The 22310-nt window shown below is 57.1% G+C and overlaps 4 protein-coding genes across 10 annotated transcripts; 2 read left to right on the forward strand and 2 right to left on the reverse strand.

The window, feature by feature from the left end:
- Positions 1-414: 414 nt before the first annotated feature.
- B3GALT4 (beta-1,3-galactosyltransferase 4) lies at positions 415-2481 on the forward strand. 2 transcript variants are annotated; one of them, XM_070777826.1, is made up of 2 exons: positions 415-534; positions 1019-2481. In XM_070777826.1, exon 2 carries the CDS (start codon positions 1042-1044, stop codon positions 2176-2178), a length of 1137 nt encoding a protein of 378 aa, XP_070633927.1. In that variant the 5' UTR covers positions 415-534; positions 1019-1041; the 3' UTR covers positions 2179-2481. The 2 variants fall into 2 exon arrangements, with proteins under 2 accessions (XP_070633927.1, XP_070633926.1); XM_070777825.1 differs by lacking the exon at positions 415-534 and adding an exon at positions 768-875.
- Positions 2482-2733: 252 nt separating this feature from the next.
- WDR46 (WD repeat domain 46) lies at positions 2734-12129 on the reverse strand. Its single transcript, XM_019985230.2, has 15 exons — positions 11965-12129; positions 11671-11865; positions 11481-11561; positions 11234-11346; positions 11022-11109; positions 10831-10892; positions 10489-10593; positions 10232-10382; positions 9979-10114; positions 9567-9666; positions 3817-4130; positions 3584-3678; positions 3346-3441; positions 3106-3219; positions 2734-2999 (listed from the first exon to the last, which is right to left on the reverse strand). Exons 1-15 carry the CDS (start codon positions 12031-12033, stop codon positions 2901-2903), a joined length of 1818 nt encoding a protein of 605 aa, XP_019840789.2. The 5' UTR covers positions 12034-12129; the 3' UTR covers positions 2734-2900.
- A 280-nt stretch (positions 12130-12409) lies between these two features.
- On the forward strand, positions 12410-13738 carry PFDN6 (prefoldin subunit 6). Of its 2 annotated transcripts, none has more exons than XM_019985247.2 (5): positions 12410-12528; positions 12675-12753; positions 12996-13066; positions 13148-13272; positions 13508-13738. In XM_019985247.2, exons 2-5 carry the CDS (start codon positions 12690-12692, stop codon positions 13635-13637), a joined length of 390 nt encoding a protein of 129 aa, XP_019840806.1. In that variant the 5' UTR covers positions 12410-12528; positions 12675-12689; the 3' UTR covers positions 13638-13738. The 2 variants fall into 2 exon arrangements, with proteins under 2 accessions (XP_019840806.1, XP_019840807.1); XM_019985248.2 differs by having other exon boundaries at positions 12425-12528; positions 12610-12753.
- Positions 13739-14523: 785 nt separating this feature from the next.
- On the reverse strand, positions 14524-21721 carry RGL2 (ral guanine nucleotide dissociation stimulator like 2). Of its 5 annotated transcripts, XM_019985216.2 has the most exons (18): positions 21582-21721; positions 21182-21381; positions 19828-19911; positions 19392-19570; positions 19212-19262; positions 18826-19123; positions 18304-18555; positions 18114-18217; positions 17937-18021; positions 17790-17858; positions 17553-17627; positions 16985-17017; positions 16744-16865; positions 16553-16648; positions 16359-16470; positions 15961-16251; positions 15319-15433; positions 14524-15198 (listed from the first exon to the last, which is right to left on the reverse strand). In XM_019985216.2, exons 2-18 carry the CDS (start codon positions 21338-21340, stop codon positions 14984-14986), a joined length of 2340 nt encoding a protein of 779 aa, XP_019840775.2. In that variant the 5' UTR covers positions 21341-21381; positions 21582-21721; the 3' UTR covers positions 14524-14983. The 5 variants fall into 5 exon arrangements, with proteins under 5 accessions (XP_019840775.2, XP_070633922.1, XP_019840778.2 ...); XM_070777820.1 differs by lacking the exon at positions 15319-15433 and having other exon boundaries at positions 15029-15198; XM_070777821.1 differs by lacking the exons at positions 19392-19570; positions 21582-21721 and having other exon boundaries at positions 21182-21319.
- Positions 21722-22310: the final 589 nt, after the last annotated feature.

Consider the following 22310-nt stretch of genomic DNA (forward strand, 5'->3'; position numbering starts at 1 on the left):
TTTCTGGAAACTCTGATAGGGAATATGCTTTCACACCGGGCCCTGTTGGTCATTTTTCACACTCGATTGATGTCCCCACTCAGCTGCCCAGACCTTGTCTTGGTCTTTGTGTCCTCGCTGCGCTCGGCTTCTCTTTAGTTGTGAGCATGGCTGCTCATTGCAGAGCACAGGCTCCGCGGCACGGTAGTGTGTAGGCACCGTGTAGGCACCGAAGTGGTGGTCCCTGGGCTCAGTTGCCCTAGGGCATGCGGCATTCCGGGACCTGGGGTGGGGTCTGTGTCCCCTGCGTTGACAGGTATATTCTAGAGAGCTCCTAACACTCTTGGTCTTGATTAAAGCTATGCTGTTGCCACACCCCCTTACCAGAAGCAACCTTTTACCTATTGGTGCCACTCTCCAGGTGGGTAGAGGGAGGAGCTGCACATTCACCCTCGAGGGGGCGCTCTCGGACATTCCAAGGCCCGGCTTCCCCTTGCTGGCTGGCGGGGTGTTGGGGCTTGCGCAGGTAGCTGAGCCTAGCCAGCGGCCGGTTAGGTGAGTATCTGCGTATTGACCGCCGTACGTCTCCGAAGGCTGGAGATGCTGGTGTTGGTGACCTGGAAACGTTGAGCCCCGCCGCGCGGGGGTGGGTGTGGGGAGGCGCCGGCCGCACGGCGTCCGGCCGATGTGGCCGAGGCCCGCGGATCCAAACCCGCTTCCCGTTTTGGGCAAAGACCCCCCTTGCGCACCCCCCGCTCCCTCCAGTCTGTGTTCCGCCAAGCGCGCAGCCGCGGAGCTTCCGGCGGGGGCTGCGCACGCCACGCCTTCCGGCGGGGAGGGGCGGCGAGCGGAGACGGCCGGCCATGGAGCCGGGCCTTGTCGGCCGCGCCGACCAGGTAACGTCCCCGCGGGCCCCGCCGCGAGGGCAGCTTAGGGCGTCGGCACCGGCCGCCGCCCCGTCCCGGGGGTGGCTCGCTGCAGGCCGCTGTCTGAGAACCGCGCTCCGCGGCCTCTAACCACGCCCGGTCTCTCCCCCCAGGTGCCCTCTGGCCGCGCCGCACCATGCGCCCCGGCTTGTCCCGGCGCCTGCTCCTGGCCGCCCTGCTGCTCCTGCTCGTCTGGACCCTCTTTGGGCCCTCCGGCCTCGGGGAGGAGCTGTTGAGCCTCTCCCTGGCCTCCTTGCTCCCCGGCCCGGCCTCGCCCGGGCCGCCCCTGGCCCTGCCCCGCCTCCTGATCCCCAACGAGGCGGCGTGCGGCGCGCCCGGCCCCCCTCCCTTCCTCCTGATCCTGGTCTGCACCGCCCCGGACAACCTGAACCAGAGAAACGCCATCCGGGCCTCCTGGGGCCGCCTGCGCGAGGTCCGCGGGCTCAGGGTGCAGACTGTTTTCCTGCTGGGAGAGCCCGGCTGGGGGTCGCGCGGGAGCGACCTGGTGTGGGAGTCGGCGGCCCACGGGGACATCATGCAGGCAGCCTTCCAGGACTCCTACCGCAACCTCACCCTCAAGACCCTCAGCGGGCTGAGCTGGGCCGACAGACACTGCCCCACGGCCCGCTACATCCTCAAGACCGACGATGATGTGTTCGTCAACGTCCCCGAACTGGTGTCGGAGCTGGTCAGGCGGGGAGGCCGCTGGGAGCAATGGGAGACGGGCGTGGGGCCCCCGAGAAAGGCGAAGGCTGGAGATGAGAAGTGGGACGGAAGCCCCACCTTGGGGAGCCAGCCAGTGCCTCTCTTGTACTTGGGTCGCGTGCATTGGCGGGTGCAGCCCTCTCGGTCACCGGGAGGCAAGCACCAGGTATCGGAGGAGCAGTGGCCTCCCTCCTGGGGCCCCTTTCCCCCCTACGCCTCAGGCACGGGCTATGTGCTATCAGCTTCTGCTGTGCAGCTTATCCTGAAGGTGGCCAGCCGGGCACCCCTTCTGCCCCTGGAGGATGTTTTTGTGGGGTTAAGTGCCCGCCGAGGAGGCCTTGCCCCAACCCACTGTGTCAAGCTGGCTGGTGCCACCCACTACCCCCTGGATCGGTGCTGCTATGGGAAATTCCTTCTGACATCGCACAAGTTGGACCCCTGGGAGATGCAGGAAGCCTGGAAGCTAGTGGGTGGCTCTGATGCGGAAAGAACTGTACCTTTCTGCTCCTGGCTCCAGGGGCTCCTGGGCATCCTGCGATGCCGGTTAATAGCTTGGCTTCACAGCTGAGAGGGCCTGGGCACCCAGGAGAGGGGTGTGGAATGGAGGGTCCAGCCAGCACCCCCCCCCACCTTTCTTTCTCCCAGGCCCAAAGCAGGAGCGCTAGTTGGCTGCAGCTGAGCAAGCTGCTCCACACAGGTGCTCGGGCTGTCACTGAAGACTGAGGGTCACAGGAGGGACCTAGGGGGCTGCCTGGCCTGCCAGCCCCAGAGATGGTCTTCAGGAAGAACCACACACGCTGGCTTGTTCTCTCCAGCCATGGCAGGGGAGGGGCATAGGCCCCTCAATAAACTTGTCTTTTTTCTTCTTTGAGTGTGTGGTCCAGGACTCTCAGAACACAATCCTGGGAAACCCAGAGGCTACCAGAGCCTGCTGGTGGGGAAGGCCATCTCCAGGGACTTGGAGCATACCTCTCCCTGGAGGAAGGCCTTAGGGAGCTGGACGAGGCCACAGCGCCCACAAGACGGGTGGGGCCAGAGGGGAGACACAGCCCCTCACGTCCAAGAGTAGCCCCAGGGTGCACGCAGGCAGGGGACAGGTTCACGGGATGATTGAGACACGGTATCCAAAAGTCCACGTTCCTTTTTAATACCGACCACCCCCCACCCCAGGAACCAGCTGTCCTCCCCAGGAGGAAGGGGGCTCCCTGCTCCCTCCTCATTCCAGGGACGGGTAATTCCCCACAGGTGGGCGTGGGGAGAGAATGTTTCTCCCGGGTCCGGGAGCCTGACTCAGCGCAGGAATCTGTCCAGGGCCGACGGCCGGGCCCCCGTGGGCTTGGCCTTCTCTTGCTTCTGCAGCTGCTGCTCCAGGCTCTGGCGGATTTTGTCCTGGGTAGGGAGAGACAGGTGAGAAGTGGCAGGTGGATGAGGCCAGCGGGGCCAGCAGGAGGGCGTTCCCCTTGGGATGCCCAGCCCGCCCCCGGTGCCCGCTCACCCTGTGCTCCTGGTCCATGACCTTCCTCTTCCTCTTTACCAGACTCGCGGTCGAGCTGCGACCTTTCTGCTTTGGCTTTGGCTGGAAGGGAGCCCTGGCATCGGGATCGTAGCCCTGAGGAAGGGGAAGGAGGTGAAAGCTGCAGCAGCCTCTGGGGCAGGGAGCTGTGCTTCTGAGGATGCAGTGGGGATGGGACGTGGTGGGAAGGGGCGCCCGGGCCCTCGGAGCCCCGCTCCGTACCAGCCTCTCTGCCCGTTCCTTCTTTGCCTGCTCCAAAGAGATGACATCGACCTCTGCCAGGGCTCGTGGATCCAGACAGATGAGCTCGGCGGGCACCTGGATGCAACACAGAGGGACGGACGGGTAAGGATCCACAGGAAGGTGACACCAAAGAGGGACAGAAAGCAGAGGCACTGCTGAAATCCTTTCTTCCTAAGACCCCCCGCCCCAGCCCGCGGGGGCGCAGGCGCATCCTCACCTTCTCTAGCAGCGCCTTCACCTCCCACTCCTGCCGCTGCTTCCGGCTCCTGTATGGGTTACTCTCCAGGCCGTCGAAGTTGGGTTCGGCAGCCCCTGGAGGGAGAGGGGGCACGTGGAACTATAACAGGAACCTGCTCCAGCGTGACAGGAGCCCCCTGCTGTCTCAGGGTCCAGCCCACAAAAGCCTCCATTTCGAGGTCACCGCTTGGAGCCCCAGCCCTGCCTGCTCACCAGGGACCAGCATGCTGGTGATGCCCCCGCTGTGCCCCACTCCCAGCACATCCTCATAGGGGCAGAACTGAAGGCCGTGCACGTGGCCCGAGAGCCGGTGCGTGAGGTAGGGCTGCTCCAGGGAAGGAGGGCTGGCCTTGCCCTGTCCTGCCCAAATGTTGACCACATCGCCCATTCCCGCTGCCAGCAGTCCCCGCTGGGAGAACGCCAGGTGCCCTGCACCTTGGGGCAGGGTCCGAGCGCTCAGAGGCTGGAACGTCCCTCGCAGGTCGAAGACCTTCAGCTGGTGGTCCAGGCCAGAGGTGGCCATGTGCCTGGGAGTGAGAGAGGGAAGTTAATCACAGCATGAAGCATCAGGTCTGCTGGGGGAGAAGATGACTGATAAGGACGGAACCACTACCACCACCACCTCTTTTCATTTCCCTTTTACAGAGAGGAAACTGAAGTATTGGGGTGAGTGGTGGAGCTAGAATTCAAGTCAGAGCTGTGTCTTTACTGTCTTTTCTCACCACATGTGAATGAAAGGGAGGATGCATGTGACAATCTACACTCAGGTGTGAGGTCACATCACACAGACAGGCAGCCCAGCAGTCAGCAGAAGGAAAGGCTGATGGCAATGGTCAGGGAGGGCTTTGTGGGACTTGAGCCATTCTAGGTAATAATCAAGAAAGCACAAGAGGATTGCTTCTCAGCCTTTTGGCTAAGATCAAGTGAAGAAAGCACAAGAGGGCTTCCCTGGTGGCTCAGTGCTGGAGAATCTCCCTGCCGATACAGGAGACAAGGGTTCAGTCCCTGATTTGAGAAGATCCCACATGCCGCGGAGCAGCTGGGCCTGTGCTCTAGAACCTGAGAGTTGAGCCCACATGCCCCAATTACTGAGACCCTCGTGCCCTGAAGCCCATGGTCCGCAAGAGAAACCACCGAATGAGAAGCCTGCTCACCGCAACTAGAGAAAAGCCCACGCAGCAGTGAAGACCCAGCACGGGCAAGGATAAAAATAGAAAGCACAAGGAGCAATTTAAAGATTGTAGCTGAAAACTGAAAAGGTTTAAATGAAACTCACTTTAAAAAAGCGTAAGAAACAGAGACACACAGCAGGTTTAAATAAATGAACATCAGACTGTGGACACAGGAAGATGGAAATGAGTTTGTTTTCCCGGCTGGTGGAATATGGCCAGGCGGGGACAAACTGCAGAGGCTCCTGAAGGTCAGATGGGAGACCGACAGTCCCCAAAGTGGCTCTCTGGCAGTGACAGGCCAAGAGGTGGAGGCTGCATGGACCCGAGAAAACCTTAGAAAGCAAGGAAGTGATGCGCTAGAAGACCCCTTTCGCTAGAAGGAGGAAGGGCAAGGTTGGTGACCAGATCCTCTGGAGAAAGGGACTTGCCTGGTGGCCCAGTGGTTAAGAATCAGCTTTGTAATGCAGAGGACACAGATTCGATCCTTGGTCTGGGAACTAAGATCCCACATGCCATGGAGCAACCAAGCCTGCTCAGTACAACTAGAAAGGTCCTATGTGATACAGCTAAGACCCTATATAGTTAAATTAAAAAAGAATTGTCAAAAGTCCTCTTAAGGATGTGTGTACCGCATAAGACATTTACTTTCAGAGACTGGAGTTTCTATGGATATTCAAGTTGCTCAGAGATGCTGAAGGGTGGCCAGCCAGGTCAGGGCATGTCTGTTTGGCAGACGCTGAAGACTCACATTTTAACCTTGACTGTGAGCCCAGGAAGAAAACACTAAGGCGCTCCTCTGAGCAGAGACTTGGCCTGTGATGGGACTGATGCAAGACCTAGCTGGATACCTGTCCTGACAAGACAGACAGGGCCCAGCTCCACCCGAGGGAGAGGTCATGAGCACAAACCAGGACTTGCTGAGGGCTCCTGGGACACAGGTCACAGCCTTCACTGGGCCAACAACTCAAGGGCACCCGCTGGCTCCTGCCCCCCACACCCACCTCTGGAAGCCTCTGTGCAGACACCCACCTGGTAGCCAGATGGGCATCCAGACCATGCCACCATCCTACTGAACTTGCAAGAAACAGATCAACTCTGAGGGTCCAGTCCAATCCTAATGCAAGCTTCCAGGAAGCCTGCTGAGGATGACAGCCCGCGGCATCTCTGGAGCCCCTGTGGCCGGTCTGAGGCAGCCCTGAGGAGGACCAGAGCTACACGAGTGGGCCCAAAGTCAAGAACCAGAGCTGTTTGGCATTGGGCTGTTGGCCAAACCTCTGTGAACAACTGACGGAGCCTTGAGCAGAAGCAGCTGACCTAGGCAGCCCAGGGAAGGCCAAGTCCAGCTTGGGTCCAGGGGCCCATAGAAGGCAGAAGGCCCTGGAAGAGGCCCCCACTCTCCTAGATCCAGACTGGCACAGACCTGGAGTAAAGGGGAAGAACCAAACCACTAATCCACAAAGACACAACCAGAGGGCCCCGGGGGCCTGAGCAGTCAGCAGGCTTTCCACAGCCACTGGGCTTCTGCATTCTGATTTCCTGAGTGGTGGTATATGCGGAAGAAAGCCATGTGGGAAGAAGTATTCCGATAGGACACCCTAAAAGAAGGAAGAACCAGAGGCTGGAACTGTGAGGTGGCAAGGACTGGAAGCAGCAGACCCTGGAGGGGAAAAGCAGCAAGGGCTTCACAGGTCGTGAGCAGTAATGGGGCGATGCAGCCAAAGCCACCAGCAGGGCCTGGGCTCCCGAGGAGCGCTCAGCCAACAGTGATTCTGCGTCTGCCATGACTGATGGCTGAAGAACACGAAGCTATGGGGACAGCTAGCAAGAAGTCGTGTTCTGGGTGAGGGCAATGTGGCAGAAAGGGAGCAGGCCGGGAGAAGCTGTGGGCGGGGGTGCAGCATCCAGCGACGGACACGGTAACGGTGGGGAGATGGGAGACGACTGAGCAGAACCTGAGGGTTTCGCCCGGCCCGCCAACTCCTCAGCTGTGGTTGTAAATAAAGTGTAACTGGAACACCCCACCAGGGCAGATTCATCCTTCTACCCCCAGAACCCAGCCTACAGCTGGCACCCAATGAATGCCTGATGGATCAAAGAATTTAAGAAAAACACGTGGGAACTTGTGGGAAAGTCTGCCAGATCCAGACATACATACAATACAAACCAGACAAAACAGCTGTGGAAACGCAAATAGTCTCTCAGGAAGGGTGGAAATTCAAAGCGGACTGGCCACCCCAAAGCCCCCACAGCACCAGCCAGACCTAAAGAGAACAGTCGTCTTTACGACGATGATGAAACAGCGCTCCCCACCTACCAGGCACCGTGTGCACCTCTGAATACCTTGACTGGTGTTCACATCTACAACAGTTTCCTAACTGAAGGCCAAGCTTGGCAAACTACGGCCCATGAGTCAACAAAACCAGCCCACCACTTTCTGTAGAGCCTACAAGCTCTACAGAATGGTTTTCACATTTTTAAGTGGTTGGGAAAAACATCAGAAGAAATATATTTCAAGACGTGAAAATTATTTGAAAACTCCAGTGTCAGTGTTCATAAATAAAGTCATGCTGGGACACAGCAATAGAGAGTTCCAGAAAAACATCTCCTTCTGCTTTATTGACTATGCCAAAGCCTTTGAATGTGTGGACCACAACAAACTCTGGAAAATTCTTAAAGAGATGGGAATACCAGACCACTTGACCTGCCTCTTGAGAAATCTGTATGCAGGTCAGGAAGCAACAGTTAGAACTGGACATGGAACAACAGACTGGTTCCAAAGAGGAAAAGGAGTTCGTCAAGGCTGTATATTGTCACCCTGCTTATTTAACTTACGTGCAGAGTACATCATAAGAAATGCTAGGCTGGATGAAGCACAAGCCGGAATCAAGATTGCCAGGAGAAATATCAATAACCTCAGATATGCAGCTATCACCACCCTTATGGCAGAAAGCAAAGAAGAACTAAAGAGCCTCTTGATGAGAGTGAAAAAGTTGGCTTAAAGCTCAACATTCAGAAAACGAAGATCATGGCATCTGGTCCCATCATTTCATGGCAAATAGATGGGGAAACAGTGAGAGACTATTTTTCTGGGCTCCAAAATCACTGCAGATGGTGATTGCAGCCATGAAATTAAAAGACACTTGCTCCTTGGAAGAAAAGTTATGACTAACCTAGACAGCATATTGAAAAGCAGAGACATGACTTTGCCAACAAAGGTCCATCTAGTCAAGGCTATGGTTTTTCCAGTGGTCATGTATGGATGTGAGAGTTGGACTATAAAGAAAGCTGAGTGCTGAAGAATTGATGCTTTTGAAATCTGGTGTTGGAGAAGACCCTTGAGAGTCCCTTGGACTGCAAGGAGATCACACCAGTCCATCCTAAAGGAAATCAGTCCTGAGTATTCACTAGAAGGACTGATGCTGAAGCTGAAATGCCAATACTTTGGCCACCTGCTGCGAAGAAGTGACTCATTGGAAAAGACCCTGATGCTGAGAAAGATTGAAGGCAGGAGGAGAAGGGGACGACAGAGGATGAGATGGTTGGATGACATCATCGACTCAATGGACATGAGTTTTGAGTAAACTCCGGGAGTTGGTGATGGACAGGGAGGCCTGGCCTGCTGCAATCCATGGGGTCGCAAAGAGTCAGACACGAGTGAGCAAATGAACTGAACTGGGACACAGCTACACTCATTTGGTTACTTATTCTGTGGCTGCTTTTTGTGCTAAGGTAGCACAGTATTGTGGTCAAGCAGACACCACATCTTATCTCTTTGCACTGCTGCCCAGAACACTATAATCTCAGTGACACACATCACTTCAGAGCATTTCAAGCACCATCCGTCTTATCATCTATCTGTGTGAAAAGATGTTTGCAAAGATAAAATACTCAAAAGTCAAAGTGTTAGTCACTCAGTTGTATCTGACTCTTTGTGACCTCATGGACTGCAGCCTATTGGGCTCCTCTGTCCATGGAATTCGCCAGGCGAGAATACTAGAGTGGGTAACTATTCTGTTCTCCAAGCGATCTTCCTGACCAAGGGATCAAACCCGGGTCTCCTGCATTGCAGGCAGATTCTTTACCGTCAGAGCCACCAGGGAAGCCCAAAATACCCAAAACCTCTTCACAAATTGGCAGCTGTAGATCAACATTTGCAGTTGAGTTGGATGATTTGGAACACTAACTTTGAACCTCAACTAAACTAAGTGCTATGCTCAAAAACAGGAATTCATGGATTTCCCTGGCAGTACAGGGGTGAGGACTCTACAATTCCAATGCAAGGGGGGGCAGGTTCCATCCCTGGTTGGAAAACTGAAGATCCTGCATGCCACATGGCATGGCAGAAAAACAAACAAAAACAGGAATCCAATTATTTCCAAGAGTAGACCTATATTACACAAATATTGCATTCAATTCTTTTTCTCATTTCATTAATAATTTGGCATCCATTGTTTCTTCTCTTGTTATTTAAGAACCTACATAAAGCACTCAGTTGTGCTCCGTTACCAACAAAGCCTAAAATATTTACTATCGGGCCCCTTAAAGTCTTCTGGCCCTTGAGCAAGATACTCATATCCCCAGTCTCAGGGTGAAGACCATGTACACCGAGGTCACCTAACATGCCTGCCAACATGGTTGGTAAGGGGTAACACCAGGATTTAAGGCCAGCTTGGGTGCAGAGTCTGTGCTCCCAAAGGCGCACTACCTTTGAGGACTTTCTCTCAAGCTGAGACACCACCCCACGCCCCCCGCCCCCAGCCCCAGCACCTCAGGCCCAAACAACTGACTTACATGCCTGTAGAATCTACTGCCACAGCCCGGACTCCACCTCGGTGACAGAGAATCTTTACCAGTGGCTCCTTCATGGCTGGGCTCCATAAAGACACAGTCCCTGTGCACCAGAGAAGAGCAGAAGTTACTAATAGGGTGCTGAGGCGATTAAACCTGCAAAAGAGGGGGATTCGGGGCCAAGAGGTAAGAAAAGAGGGGAACAGAGGGGCAACCTGAAGGGACTCGTTAAGTACAAATATAGACGAAAAGCTGGGGCATTCCCTGATGATCCAGCGGGTGGGACTCAGCTTTCACTGCTGTGGGCCAAGGTTCAATCCCCGGTCAGGGAACCAAGATCATACAAGCCACATGACATGGCCAAAAAGAAAAGCAAGACAGGATGGTGAGGGTTAAAGTTCTGCCAGGCACCAACCATTACTGTGTCCGAGATGGATGACGGCATTGTAAGGGTTCTGAGTCATGACGCTGAGCCGTCCAGCCCGAGCATTCAGAGCTGCCACGATCTTTCCCACTGACACGTCCAGGTAGGTCAGAAACCCTGTCTCTGACTGTGAGAGAGAGAGGGAAGGAGACCGGATTGCCCTCTGTCCTCCCCCTACTGGGGCCCCAGGGGAGGGACGGTCTTCTCAGGGCTGCCATCTGGTCCCTGCACTCCAGTCACTCACAGCTGTGGCCAGGAGGAAGTGGAAAGGCAGGAACTCAAGTCGGGTGACCCGGTCACAGCGGCGGACGCAATGGAGCTCTATGCCCTGGTTGTCGTAAATGTGAAGCCAGCGGTTCTGGGCAACAGCGAGCAGTGCCTCAGAATGCAGAAACCTGAGAGGGGCGGAGGAGCGGAGCAATGTGAAAGGGAGTCACCAGCTGTCGACTGATCAGTGACGGGCTGTCTCATCCCCACCGGCCGCTGACCAAGGCCACTGACCGGATGTCCCGCACTGCCTCCATGACGTTGATCTCACACATAAGCTTCTTTGTTACCCAGTCGAGGGCAGCCACATGACCCCGGCGTCCTCCAAAAGCCAGGTGTCTGTTGAAGGTGGAGGACAGGCAGGGTGTCAGTTCAAGGCGTGTGTGTAGGGCAGGCGCCCGGACTCAAGGGTCTGTCCCACGCCAGCTCCTCCTCTCCAGGTGGGAGGAGAGATGTTACCACACAAGCTTATCACACATGCAAGCAAATAACAAGACCCTCCCCACGTCAACAACCCAGATGTACACTGCTATGGCTGAGATGGACTAGGCTAAAGTCAATGGAATTCAACCTTACCTCCCAGTTCTAGAATAATTTAGCCTGTAGGGTCCAAACTGCCTCAAGTTCAAGTCAAAATGCTGGAGAAGGGAACAGTGAAAAAAAGAAAAAAGAGAGTTGGTTCCTTTCAGGAATTTTCTAGTCCCCACTCCCATCTTATTCTGCACGATCAGTCGACCCGCTGGCCCCTTTGCCATTCTCAGGCTCACTTTGGCTGCACTTGCAATGTCCACAGCCTCCACGATGTCAGCCTGGCGAATCTTCGCCGTGTCCTCCCCATCCTCTCCTTCCAGAAACCTGTAAGTGAGTGTGAGAGTTGCATTAAAGCTTCCTAATAAGAAGTGGGTGTCCCAGCATCACAATCAGAAATGAGAGCCCCAGAAAGCAGGGGTTGGGGAGGCCCACATCAGGGTCCACTCACCCAGGTTCTTCAGTAAGCAGAAGCTCAGATCGAGCAGCTCTGACACTTGTTTCCTCTTCTTGGGCTTCAGCCACCACAAGTCGGCTTCGCGTCTTGGTCTTCGGATGTGGTAGCTACAACATCGGTGGTGCGGATGGAGTGAGAGAAGGACAAAGGGATGTGGGGGTCACAGGAGAGCCCCGCCTCCATTCAACTCACCCAGACACTCCCTCCTGCAACCGCTCCCCACTCTCCGACTAGTCCTCACCTCCTTGGATTTGTCAATGCGACAGTACTTCTGAACCACCTCCACACTGACGGGGGCGGGACCTGCAAATGGGTCCTGGGCCTGCGGCAGGGAGGAGGCAATTGAGAAACAGGCTCGAGCTGACCCCAACCCCCCGACCCTGAAAGCACAGGACGACTTGCCTCGGCACCCCGGGAGGTCCCAGGCTCACCCCAGATAAGCTCCGCTGAGGCCTCGGACTCTTCAGTTCTCGGGGCTTCTTCGAGATCCGAAACTTCTTTGAGGTGTCATTTTTCTTTGGCTTCTGGGGGCGGAGCTCTCGATTCCTCTTCCGCTTACGAGGGGGACCTGGAGAAGCTCCGGCAGCTGTCCCAGTGGTCTCTTGCTCCCAGTATCGCCGTAGTTTCTACCAGCAGAGCAGGATCCCTCGTATTCCGCGGCCCTTCGCCCCGCCCCTCGAACCCCGCAACTAAAAACTTCCCTTCCACCCCAAGGAGATCCCTACCTTCTTCTTGGTCTGCAGTCTGTCCTTCTTGGGTGGGACATTACTGCCCGGCTCGGGGACTGTCTCCATCTAGCCCACTAGAACCACGATCCACGTGCAAACTCCTCTCCACAGTTCCACAGTCGGATGGAAAACTCCCGGAAGTCCTCCGAGACTCATCCAATCAGCGCCGTTCCAGGTCGAAGCCTCCCAGGCGCCATCTTTAATGAGGGCGCGCTCCCCAATGAGGGGCGGGACCAAGGACCCCAGTGAGGCAACTTATGCCCAAGTGATGAAAGACGGGCACTCCGAGGTCAAGACCCAAGCAACCGTGCAGTTTCTTTTCCCATCTCGGTTTCTCCATCTTGCCTTAAATCCTTCCGCGTCTGGTCTTTTTAGCAGAACACCACACATCGACCATGTTAGAACTACATTTCCCGGCGTGCGTCAGATGACAGCTTCCGGTGCCGTCTTTCCCCAGCATTCTCTATTTACTTCCGGGTTCATCAATACTGAAGTGAGAGCGTGAGTCGGGGAGCGGTTCGGTTGAAGAGTTCGGGGTTCTGCCACTCCCTGAGGCCGGGGGTGAGTCGATATCCCGGACGAGGAGAGACTGCAGTGGGTGCCCCGAGGGGCTGCCTCTCAAGAGGGCTGTCACCTCCGCAGGCCAGAAAGGGGAGCCCGGGTACCTTCCAGAGCGAGACCCAGCGCCCCTCTGCTGCTACCCGCAGGCTTTCGTCCCCGCCATGGCTGAGCTAATCCAGAAGAAGCTGCAGGGAGAAGTGGAGAAATATCAACAGCTGCAGAAGGGTAAGGGAGCAGGGTAGGGGTGACCTCGCGGCAATTCCCTCACAACCCAAGTCTACACCCGAATAATGCATTCTGTCCCACCCCCGGCCCCAGCCTGCGGCTCCTTCCCCTTCTCTGTATTCTTCCCATTCCCTGTCCCGCCTGCCCATCCTTGGCTGCTTCCTCAGCTGTACGTTCTCACCAGGATTGTGGTGATCGGGTGGCACATGAGATGTCTCTAAACAAACCTTTTCATCCGCCAGACTTGAGTAAATCCATGTCAGGGAGGCAGAAACTAGAGGCACAACTAACAGAAAATAATATCGTGAAGGAGGTGAGAGACTGAGATTTGTGGGGCGAGGAGGGACCTGTCCTGGAAGTGATTCTGATCATGTTTTTCCCACTCCTCCATCAGGAACTGGCCTTGCTGGATGGATCCAACGTGGTGTTTAAACTTCTGGGGCCCGTGTTGGTCAAACAGGAGCTTGGGGAAGCTCGGGCCACAGTGGGGAAAAGGCTGGACTACATCACAGCTGAGATGTGAGTCTTCCTTCCACCCCACTGTGATGTACCTGATCCGTTGGGATAAAGGTGTTGAGAAACCTTTGTAGAGTCATTCTCTAGAGTAGCCCCCATTTGAGCAGGTCTTTCAACTCCATCCCTTTTCTTCATACTCCCCTTAGAGCTCAAGTTTCTCACCAATCTCCTTGTCTTCAGCACCCTCAAGAGCAAGTCTCACTAACTTCTCCTTATTTGCTTTTTTGCCTTTCCTCAGTAAGCGATATGAATCCCAGCTCCGAGACCTAGAGCAGCAGTCAGAACAACAGAGGGAGACCCTTGCTCAGCTGCAGCAGGAGTTTCAGCGGGCGCAGGCGGCAAAGGCAGGAGCTCCTGGGAAAGCCTGACCCTGTCCTGGGGGGTGGGGGAGGGGAAGGAATGAGGCAGCTCTAGGGTCTATACTGTAGCTAATAAAATGTGAAAATACCTGGCGTGTTCTGACCAGCCACTTCTGTTGTATTGTCTCCATCCTTTCCTCTGGTCCCTTCCCCCTCACCCCTACATTGCCTGCATTACTCTCTCAGATCCAGATTCTTGCACTGGAATTTCTGTGTGGCAGAGTAACCCTTCTTTCTTGAGACTAAAATCCGAAATGTCTCAAACCTAATTCTTGCCTGTATATGCAAGCCTTAACTCTCTTCTCTTGATTGGAAGCAACCAAGAAAAGGGCATTGACAGTGAGACAATTTGGGGAAAAGTTAAATTGAAAAACTCACAATTCTCTAACCTGCAACCCCAGAATGGAACATGGTAATCCTCTTTTGATGATTTCTTGTCATCTTCAAAATAGCCCTGGCATCTTAGTTCTTTTTAGTCTCTTTTCTTCCTAGACTTTGTTTAAATGTAGCTTAAATTGATTTCAGATCCCAGCACATAATGCATTGTGATATTCTAAGACCTCCAAGTTTGTACATTGTCCATGAAGGGGTTCTTCCATTTTTTTGTCCTAAAATTGTCTTAGGAATTCAGAGCCAAGGGTGTTTTTCACACTGATCGCTTTAATTGGATACTTGACTTGGGTGTGTAACAACTGAGAAGAAAAATGTAAGAGCCAATAAAGGGACCGGGGTGGAGAGGTTGCTGGAGAGGAATAAACCATTCTGAGGAAACTGTTCCCACCAAGCCCCTGCATCCAGCTTTCACGGATAGATTCGGTTGGGCCCCTTTCCCATGGGGTCTGCCTTCAGCCAGCTCTGCACCCCCAGCAGCTAGTGCACAGACTGAGGACAGGAGTCAATCAGGTAGTGTCTGGTTTATTAGTGTTGTCACAGCGACAGGAACCTCCAGAGTAGGAAGAGGAGGCTCCTGCGAGAAACTTTCTCTTGCCATTCCCTTCCCCTGGGACTCAGAGCCTCTAGGCTTTTCCTCTCCTCCTCCTTCCAGGCCTTTCCTTGGCCCTTGGCATGCTAGGATGTGGCCAGGAATCAAAAACAGATCTTTTCCCCAGCACTAGCTGTGTGCTGCATTCATGGCACGTGAGAAGCTATACGCAGGTATCCAGCTTAGGCACCAAGATTACCAGTTTCACAGGGCTGAGTCTTGGCTGTCTGGTAAACCAGTGGTGCTTCACTGCCCCAGGGTGGCTGGCCACCCTTCTGGATGTTTTCCCTATGTGGCAACTGCCACCACTCAGGATGGCTCCCCACGTTTGGAATGGCCACCATGAATTCTATGAACCAACAAGGCTTCCTCCTCAGAAGAGTGCCCGGGCAATCTTTCTCCCTGTGGCCTTGATCCTGGGAAAGGAACCCCCTCCTCCCTCGCTTGGGGGAGTTCCCGAGGCAGAAGGGCCACTGGTGAGGCCCACTGTAGCACTGGAGGGCCGCCGCCGCCGCTGCCGCAGGAGGAAATCGTGTGAGGCTCCGTCCATAGCGTAGAAGACGTTAGCTGAGGCGGGGATGGTCAGCTCTGAAGGTTCAGGAAAAGGTGTCAAGCACAGTCATTCCCACACAACCCCTGGGTGTGGCAGCATTCCCACCAGCGGGCGCCACTCTCCTCCCGAGTCTGCCTTCCCTCCCAGCCCCTGACCTCGCTCCCCTGGGAGCAGCTGCACTAGCTCGTACTCCGAAGCTACCGCAGAATCACGATTATTTTTCTTAAGGACACGACTGATGACACTTGGAGCCTTGTCCTGACTTGTCACCTGGCAGGACAGCAGACCAAAAGAGCAGTTAATTGCAATGATGACCTTGGCCTTGCATCATTCCAACCCTAGCCAGTGAGCCCACCCAGAGAAAGCTGCTGCTGCTGCTCAGTTGCCAAGTCGTGTCCAACTCTTTGCGACCCCGTGGACTGTACCCTGTTAGGCTCCTCTGTCCATGGGATTCTCCAGGCAAGAATACTGGAGTGGGTTGCCATGGCCTTCACAGAGAAGGCTGCCCTTGTCCAAACTTTTGAGTTACCAGGGAAACCCAACATGGTGGCCCCCTGTACCCCGCGGGCCAGCCCACATGGTTGCCGGGCTGTTCCCTCCGGGGAAACCACTGTTGGTTCTGAGAATCTCAGAGGACACCCAAAGTTCAAAGTGCAGCAGCTAATACAAAGTAACTTTGAAAATAAAACATGGCTGCTAAAACCAAAGGTCAATTAAAACTAAAATCATCCTCCCCTTTGGCTGTTGACACCTAAGACATCATCTCCACCCCCAACCTCCTGACCCACAGCTCTCACCAAGATGCTCTTATAGACACTGCCGTCTTCCCCCAGCTCCATCTGGACTCGGATGATTCGGCAATCAGAGGTCCCTGGCCCAGGCGCCCCTCCCCCACATCCAGGCCCCTTGGAGGCCCCTTCTGCACCCCCACTGAGCGGGGAACCACAGGAGGCTGAGCGGCGGTGACCTCGAGAAGGCCGAGGGGAGGAAGCTGGGGGAGAGAGGTGGCTGGGGTCAGCTGGACTCTGCAGGGCTGGGGTGCTTTCCAGGGCGGAGTCCAGAGATGAGACAGACGGCCACTTCATGTGCTGGGGACCAACAAGACAGAACTGGCATGAAGGCAGGAAAGCCAAGGGAGAAAGATTCACAAAGTCAGGGTCTGTGTAGAGACCAGAGGCTCAGGAGTGGAGCTCACCTGGGCCAGCCGGGTCAGCAGTGGGGCGGGGGTTCCAGGCACCTCCTCTGCTCCCACACTGGGCCGATCCCAGGAGACGAGGGGGGTGGGACCCCCAACAGAACCCAGCACCCTGGAATGGCAGGAGATTGGGAGGATCAGAAGAAGAAGGACAAGTCCCCAAGAGACTGCCCTCCAACCACTGACTCCCTCACTCTGTCCACTGTGAGATGACCAGTGTTGGCCGAAGCACCCGCGGGGCAGGTGGGTCACCGCTCCCAGGCGTCTCCACCTCACACGACACGCGATGGCTGGGGAGGGGGCAATGGGCAGAAGTCAGGACATGACACACTGACCCCCACATTCAGCCTGTGCCCTGGAGTCCCAACCGCACCCAGCCAGTCACCTCTGCGCCTCTGTCAGTGGCCGGAGCCCCTGTAGCCACCGCTGGATATCGGGGTCAGGTCGGAGGTCATAGCCACGACATTCGTTCTGGAGCCGCCGCAGCTCAGAAAGGACAGCAAACTCCTAGGAAGGAGCCCACAGACTGCAGGAGGCCCAATCCAGGGAGCTCTGACTTCGCCCTCCTCTCCCTTTCCTGGGATGGGGCTACAGATGGCTGGCATATGGCCAAGCACTCTCCTCACCTTCCTCCGCTTGTCAAAATTGATGTATCCATTCTGCAAGGGGAAGGGGGTGGGGTGAGGGTCCCAACCCTGCCACAGAGAGCATATCCCCTCTCCCCACACTGGCCTCTGTGACTTCTCTGGCCCCCCGCTCCTCCCCCTCTTACCCATCACACCCTCAGCCCACTACCTTGCCCTTTACATTGAACATCACAGGTAGAAACTGTGGCCAATTTACAGAGAAGAAAACTAGAGATCAGAAAAGGAACTTGCCCAAGATCCCAGCTTTGGTTTATTTATCAAACGTTGTGTACGTATGCTTGCACCTCAGGCGTGCTCTGAGCACTCGCCAACATTAATTCATCCAACCCTCATAAGAAAGGCTTGATGTAGATGCTGTCACTAGTCTCCCACTTACAGCTCACTGAGGCACAAGAAGGTTAAGCACATTTGCCAAAATAACAGAGTCCTGGCCCTTACTGCTGCTTCTGCCTTGCACTGGAAAGAGGTGGCCTGTCAGACCCTGAGGTCTCTTCATTCCATCACCATAATACACACACACACACACACACACACACACACTACTGACCTCCAGCTCATCCTTAGAGGCTGCGTCCAACATTACGAGGTCTTTTAAGAAGGTGCCAAGGTATGGGACCACACCCTGAGGTCAGAAGTCAGAGGGTCAGTCACCCCTGCCACTAATCCCAGGGATCCCCCTCCCTCTGCACTTTCCTAACCCACTGCCCCAGAACAAGTTTAATTCTCCTCCCCCTGCTGTGCCCCCTTCCCAACCCTAGCGCTTCCACCCCCAGTGGTCACTCACCCCACCCCGGGAGGCAGACCTCGGGGACTTCTTGGAATTTGGCTCCAGAGAGGGCTGCAGCTTCACCTCCTGACGGTGACAGAACAAGGTGACATGGGGGATGGGGGTGGGGGGAGATGGCAGGAATGCCAGGGAATGGGGCCTCACCTGCAGGAGGAGCTCCCGGCTCTGGGAATAGTTATCCTCCTCAGAGAAAATCTGGCAGAGGCTGGAGAAGACTCTGAGGCTGTCCCTGGGGGGTGGGGGGCAGCGGCCTTGAGGAGGGGCCTAGCTCAGCTCCCGACTCCGAGCCCTGACTCCCCTCCAGGGCCCTGTCCTCCCCACCTGGTTGCTTCCCCCCAGGCTGCCCGAAGCCTGTGGATGGGGCTGGATTGCAGGGCTGATACCACAGCATACACTGAAGAGAAATTTCGGAGCAGACGGCACTCCTGTAGGGTCACAGACAGAGATCACAGCTTTCGGACGGACCTCTTTCCACACCTTGATCCCCAACAGGGCCAAGTCTCTCTCGTACCTCTGCCACGCGGATCCACTTCTCCAAGAGCCGGGCCCTCTGGGGAGGACGAAGTGGCCGTACGGTCACATCTCCAAGCCCTTCTCCAGTTGAGGTAGCCCCCAGGACAGAGCTGACCACTGCCCCTGCCACCTTGTTGAACTGTGTGACAGTCGCCCGGACAGATGGGCAGAGGTGAGAATGTCCTGGCCGGTCTCTGTGACCCCACAGGCCCCCCAGGCACTGAGAGGGGACCAGATTGAGAAACAGCTCCTGCAGGGCAGAGGTAAGAGGTTAAAGTTCATAGTCAAGTGAGGTCAGCCTTCCAATGTCAGGGGTGTGAGGATCTCATGTGGCCAAGGAACCAGAGGGGCATAGGGTTTGAAGGGCAACAATCAAGGGGAAATGGGGAAAGGTCAAAACTGGGTGGACAGAGGAGGCTGGGAGCTGGACCAGGAAGGACTGGAAGCCAGGTAAGGATGTGGAGTTAGGGACAGGTTAGTAAGGGGGCAGGGGTCATGGGGTCAGAGGTCAGGGTCTCACCGCATCTAGCAGGGTCAGCTGTTCGGCCAAGTGGTCAGCGAGGTACACCAGGACATCCGTGGGGTCAGCAGGGGGATCGCCGGGGAGGGCCAAGGGCTTAGGAAGTTCGGGGGTCTGGGGGTCCACCCGGGACCGGAGGTTGCGGATGAGGTCAGCGCCGCCCCCCACAATACCCTCCCCTGCTGCATACCCTGTCCGAAGAAAGAAGCTCTCAAGCCGGTCAAGCTGACCCTTGACCTCAGAGCCAAAATCCTCAGGGTGAGAGGCCAGCCAGGTTGACAGTACAGAGATGGCTACCCTGGGAGAAGGGGAATTCACCGGGGATTAGGTGTCAGGCTGCTGCTTGGCCGGAGAAAACTGTGAAGTCAGACTCAGGGGTCACTTACCCTTTTGTCCTCTCTAGCTCATCAGCAGGATGAGATTCAAGAGCTTCCAGCCTGGGGAAGGGAAGAGATTCTATGTGTCCATGTTTTCCAAAACCCTAGCGGTTTTGACTATTTGGGTGGGATGTCTGGCTTTACAAAGTCAAGACATGTCAATGACCCTTGGTCCTTTAGTAGCCTGACCTGTCAACCATAAGCCCTAGCAGGGCAGGCGTGGAGGTGAAGGCCCGGTGAGTGGCCAAGAAGGCTGCTGTGAAGGTCATGTCAGCCCCTGATGTACGGGCGTCCAGCAGGTGTCTGACCAGGGCCTCCAGGGTGCCAGCTCGGAGTTTCCGGGAGGAACGCAGAGGAGGCCTTGGGGCCTGGGGGAGACAGAGCACCAGCCACTGACCCTTTTTTCAACTCTCCCTCGCTAGATCTCTGGGAGAAATCCCAGACCTAGGAGATGATTCAGCCTCATTGTATTAGGATTGAGAGAGAGCAAATGATTCGAACTAAGTCACACAGCTGAGTCCAGTCTCCAAACCTCCAACCTAGTATTCTGGCCAGAAAGTCAGTGGGAGGCAGGGGAACTGGGAGGTGGTAGGTCAGAGGTGAGACATCAAAGTTATAATCTCACCAAGGAATCAAGAGGCTGATACTGGCGACTTGTGACTGTAAAGGTAGCACCATCCTCCTCCTCCTCCCAGACAGACACAGGGGCCTGGAGGAGCAAGAAGGGGAGGTCAGATGGTTCCACACCCCACCCCACTGCCCAAGCCTCACCCCCAAGCCCTGCTCCTCCCTCTGTGCCCCTCACCTGTTGCGGAGGGGGACAGTACCAGCGAGTACGAGGGGTTGGGGGGGCTGGTGACCCCAGGTCTTCCCCACTGGGGCCCAGACAGCCCCCCCCAAGCCGCCTCAGGGCCCGGTGGAGTCTAAGGGGTTGCAGTGGGGAGTTGGATGGAATGCAGGAACCCTGAGCCTGGTGACCGCTGCAGCCCCTTCCCCCCAGAGCTGAACCCTTGAACAGCCAAGAATCCAGGTGCAAAGGTAGGAGGAGGGGGAAGCAAGAGAGGCAGAAAGCCTGAGGCAGCGATCTAGAGAAGCTGAAACCTCAGTCACAGGCACAACCGCATGCTCCGCCCTCCCCCGCAGGAACTAGCCAAGCCCAAAGAGTAAGTCCCCTTAGCCCCCTTTCTCCGGGTCCCTCCTCAGCTCTGGAGACCCCCCTCAGGGCGGCGGCGCCGATCCCAATACAGGAAGGAGAAGGGGAAGTGGGGATGGTGTGTGTGTGTGTGTGTGTTGGGGGGGGGGGGCGGTGGTTTAGACTCACAGAGTCATGTGACCCCGGCCGCTCCCCCAACCGATCCCGAAAAACCAGCCCTGCTAGTCACCCAGTCAGTCCTCACCCAGACTCTGGATAAGAGTGTCCAAAACCTCGGGGCCCCAAATCCAACTTTCGGCCCTTCTTAAGGCCCGAATCCTACTCCTGCCACTAGCCCCGGAGAGAAGCAGGTGACCACCAGCCACTCGGCCCGGGACCGCCCTCAACGGTCCGAGAGCCTCGGCTCCCCACCTCCGCCCAGCCCCAGGCGGCGGAGCGGAGCGGGGAGGGGTCACGAAATAGAAGGGTTCCCTCCCCAATCCCGAAGTCGGAGGAGCGGGTTACTGTGGAAACAAACCCCTCCCCGCCAAACAGACACCCGGAGGGAGACAGGGACCTAGACTCCACGCCCGGAGGGACGGGCCACTCGGGCAAGGGCGGAGAGGGCTAGGGACCCGCAGGCCAGCCAGCCACACGCGCCGTGCGCGAACGGGGCAGGCTCCTGAGTGTCTGTGCCGCACAGAACCTCGGAAACGCCGGGGCTCCCCGCTGGGGGACACGGGCCGACTCCGGCGAGAGGCGCAGCAAGGGCTGAGGCAGGAAGAGACGCAGGGACACAGACTCGCAGCGGGGAGAGTCTCCGGGACACATGCCGCCCGCGCCTCACCTCGTCGTCGTCGTCGTCGTCTTCCTCCTCCTGCCCCCCGCCCCCGCCCCGGCCACTGGGGCCCCCACCCTCTTCGGGGTCTCGACTCCGGAAGCTGCTCAGCACGACTCCCCCAGGGGGGCTCGTGTCCCACAGCAGCCGCAGGGGCCGCGGGAGCATGGCCGGCTGAAGGAGTCAGCGGGGTCGGGCCATGGGGGCGCCTGAGGAGAGACAGGAGCGGGGAGGCGGGGGTCAGGGGTGAGCAGGGCCCCAGAAGGTGGGCTCCAGGTAGTCGCCGGGAAGCCCCGCGGGGAGGTGGGGCGGGGGGCAACGCTGCAGGGGCACACAGGGCCTGGCGTTGTGTGGACCGGGGGTCAGGAGCACGGGCTCGGGCGGGGTTACGGGGGGCTCCGGCTCTGACCTGCTCAGGACGGGTGGGGGCAGCGCGGCTCCCGAGTTGCCGTTCCCGTCGGTCTCCGGCCCCGGATCACGTCCCCGGACCGAGCCCGTCCCCGGCTTTTCCGCACCCCCTTGTACGCCCCCCCCAACCCCCCGCCCCGCCAGACTCCCGGGCCCTCCCGCCCTTTCCGCTCCCCCCCGACGTCCGCCCGCCCCGAGAGCAGGAGCCAAAAGGGAAGGAAGTGAGGACAGGAGCCACGGCCGCGGACTTAGAGGAGCGCCGGACGCTTGGGGGCTGGGACCCAGGAGCCCGGGTCTCCAGCCCGACTGTGCTCGGGGAGCCTGGAGCCCACGTTGCTCTGCGCTGAGTGGGGACAGGGATTCCCGTTTCCAGCCCCCGGGGAAGGGCGAGAGCCGAATCTAACATCCCGCTCCTCGCACACCGCGAGGCTAAAAGTCCCGCGGGGAGCGTGTCAGGGGGAACGGGCCCAGTTTCTCCGGGCCACCGGGGCTCCACTTCGCCCCAACCCACGCGTTTGGCGGGCCAAAATCCGCTCCGGGTTTTCGGGGGAGCCCGGGGCTCCTCTCTTGCTCGGGAGTGGGCGGGGCAGGAAGCCGCTACTTCCGGTCCCAGAGAGGGCGCCGGGGGTTGTTTCCGGCGCCGAGGCCGGCCCCTCCGCTGCCCTGGTGCCCCGCGAGTGCCCGCGGCATGAGGGCACGCTGTCGGCCGTGGGTGGCGCCCGGCTTCAGT

The sequence above is a fragment of the Bos indicus genome, chromosome 23 (assembly GCF_029378745.1).
Source record: "Bos indicus isolate NIAB-ARS_2022 breed Sahiwal x Tharparkar chromosome 23, NIAB-ARS_B.indTharparkar_mat_pri_1.0, whole genome shotgun sequence".
Lineage (NCBI taxonomy): Eukaryota > Metazoa > Chordata > Mammalia > Artiodactyla > Bovidae > Bos > Bos indicus.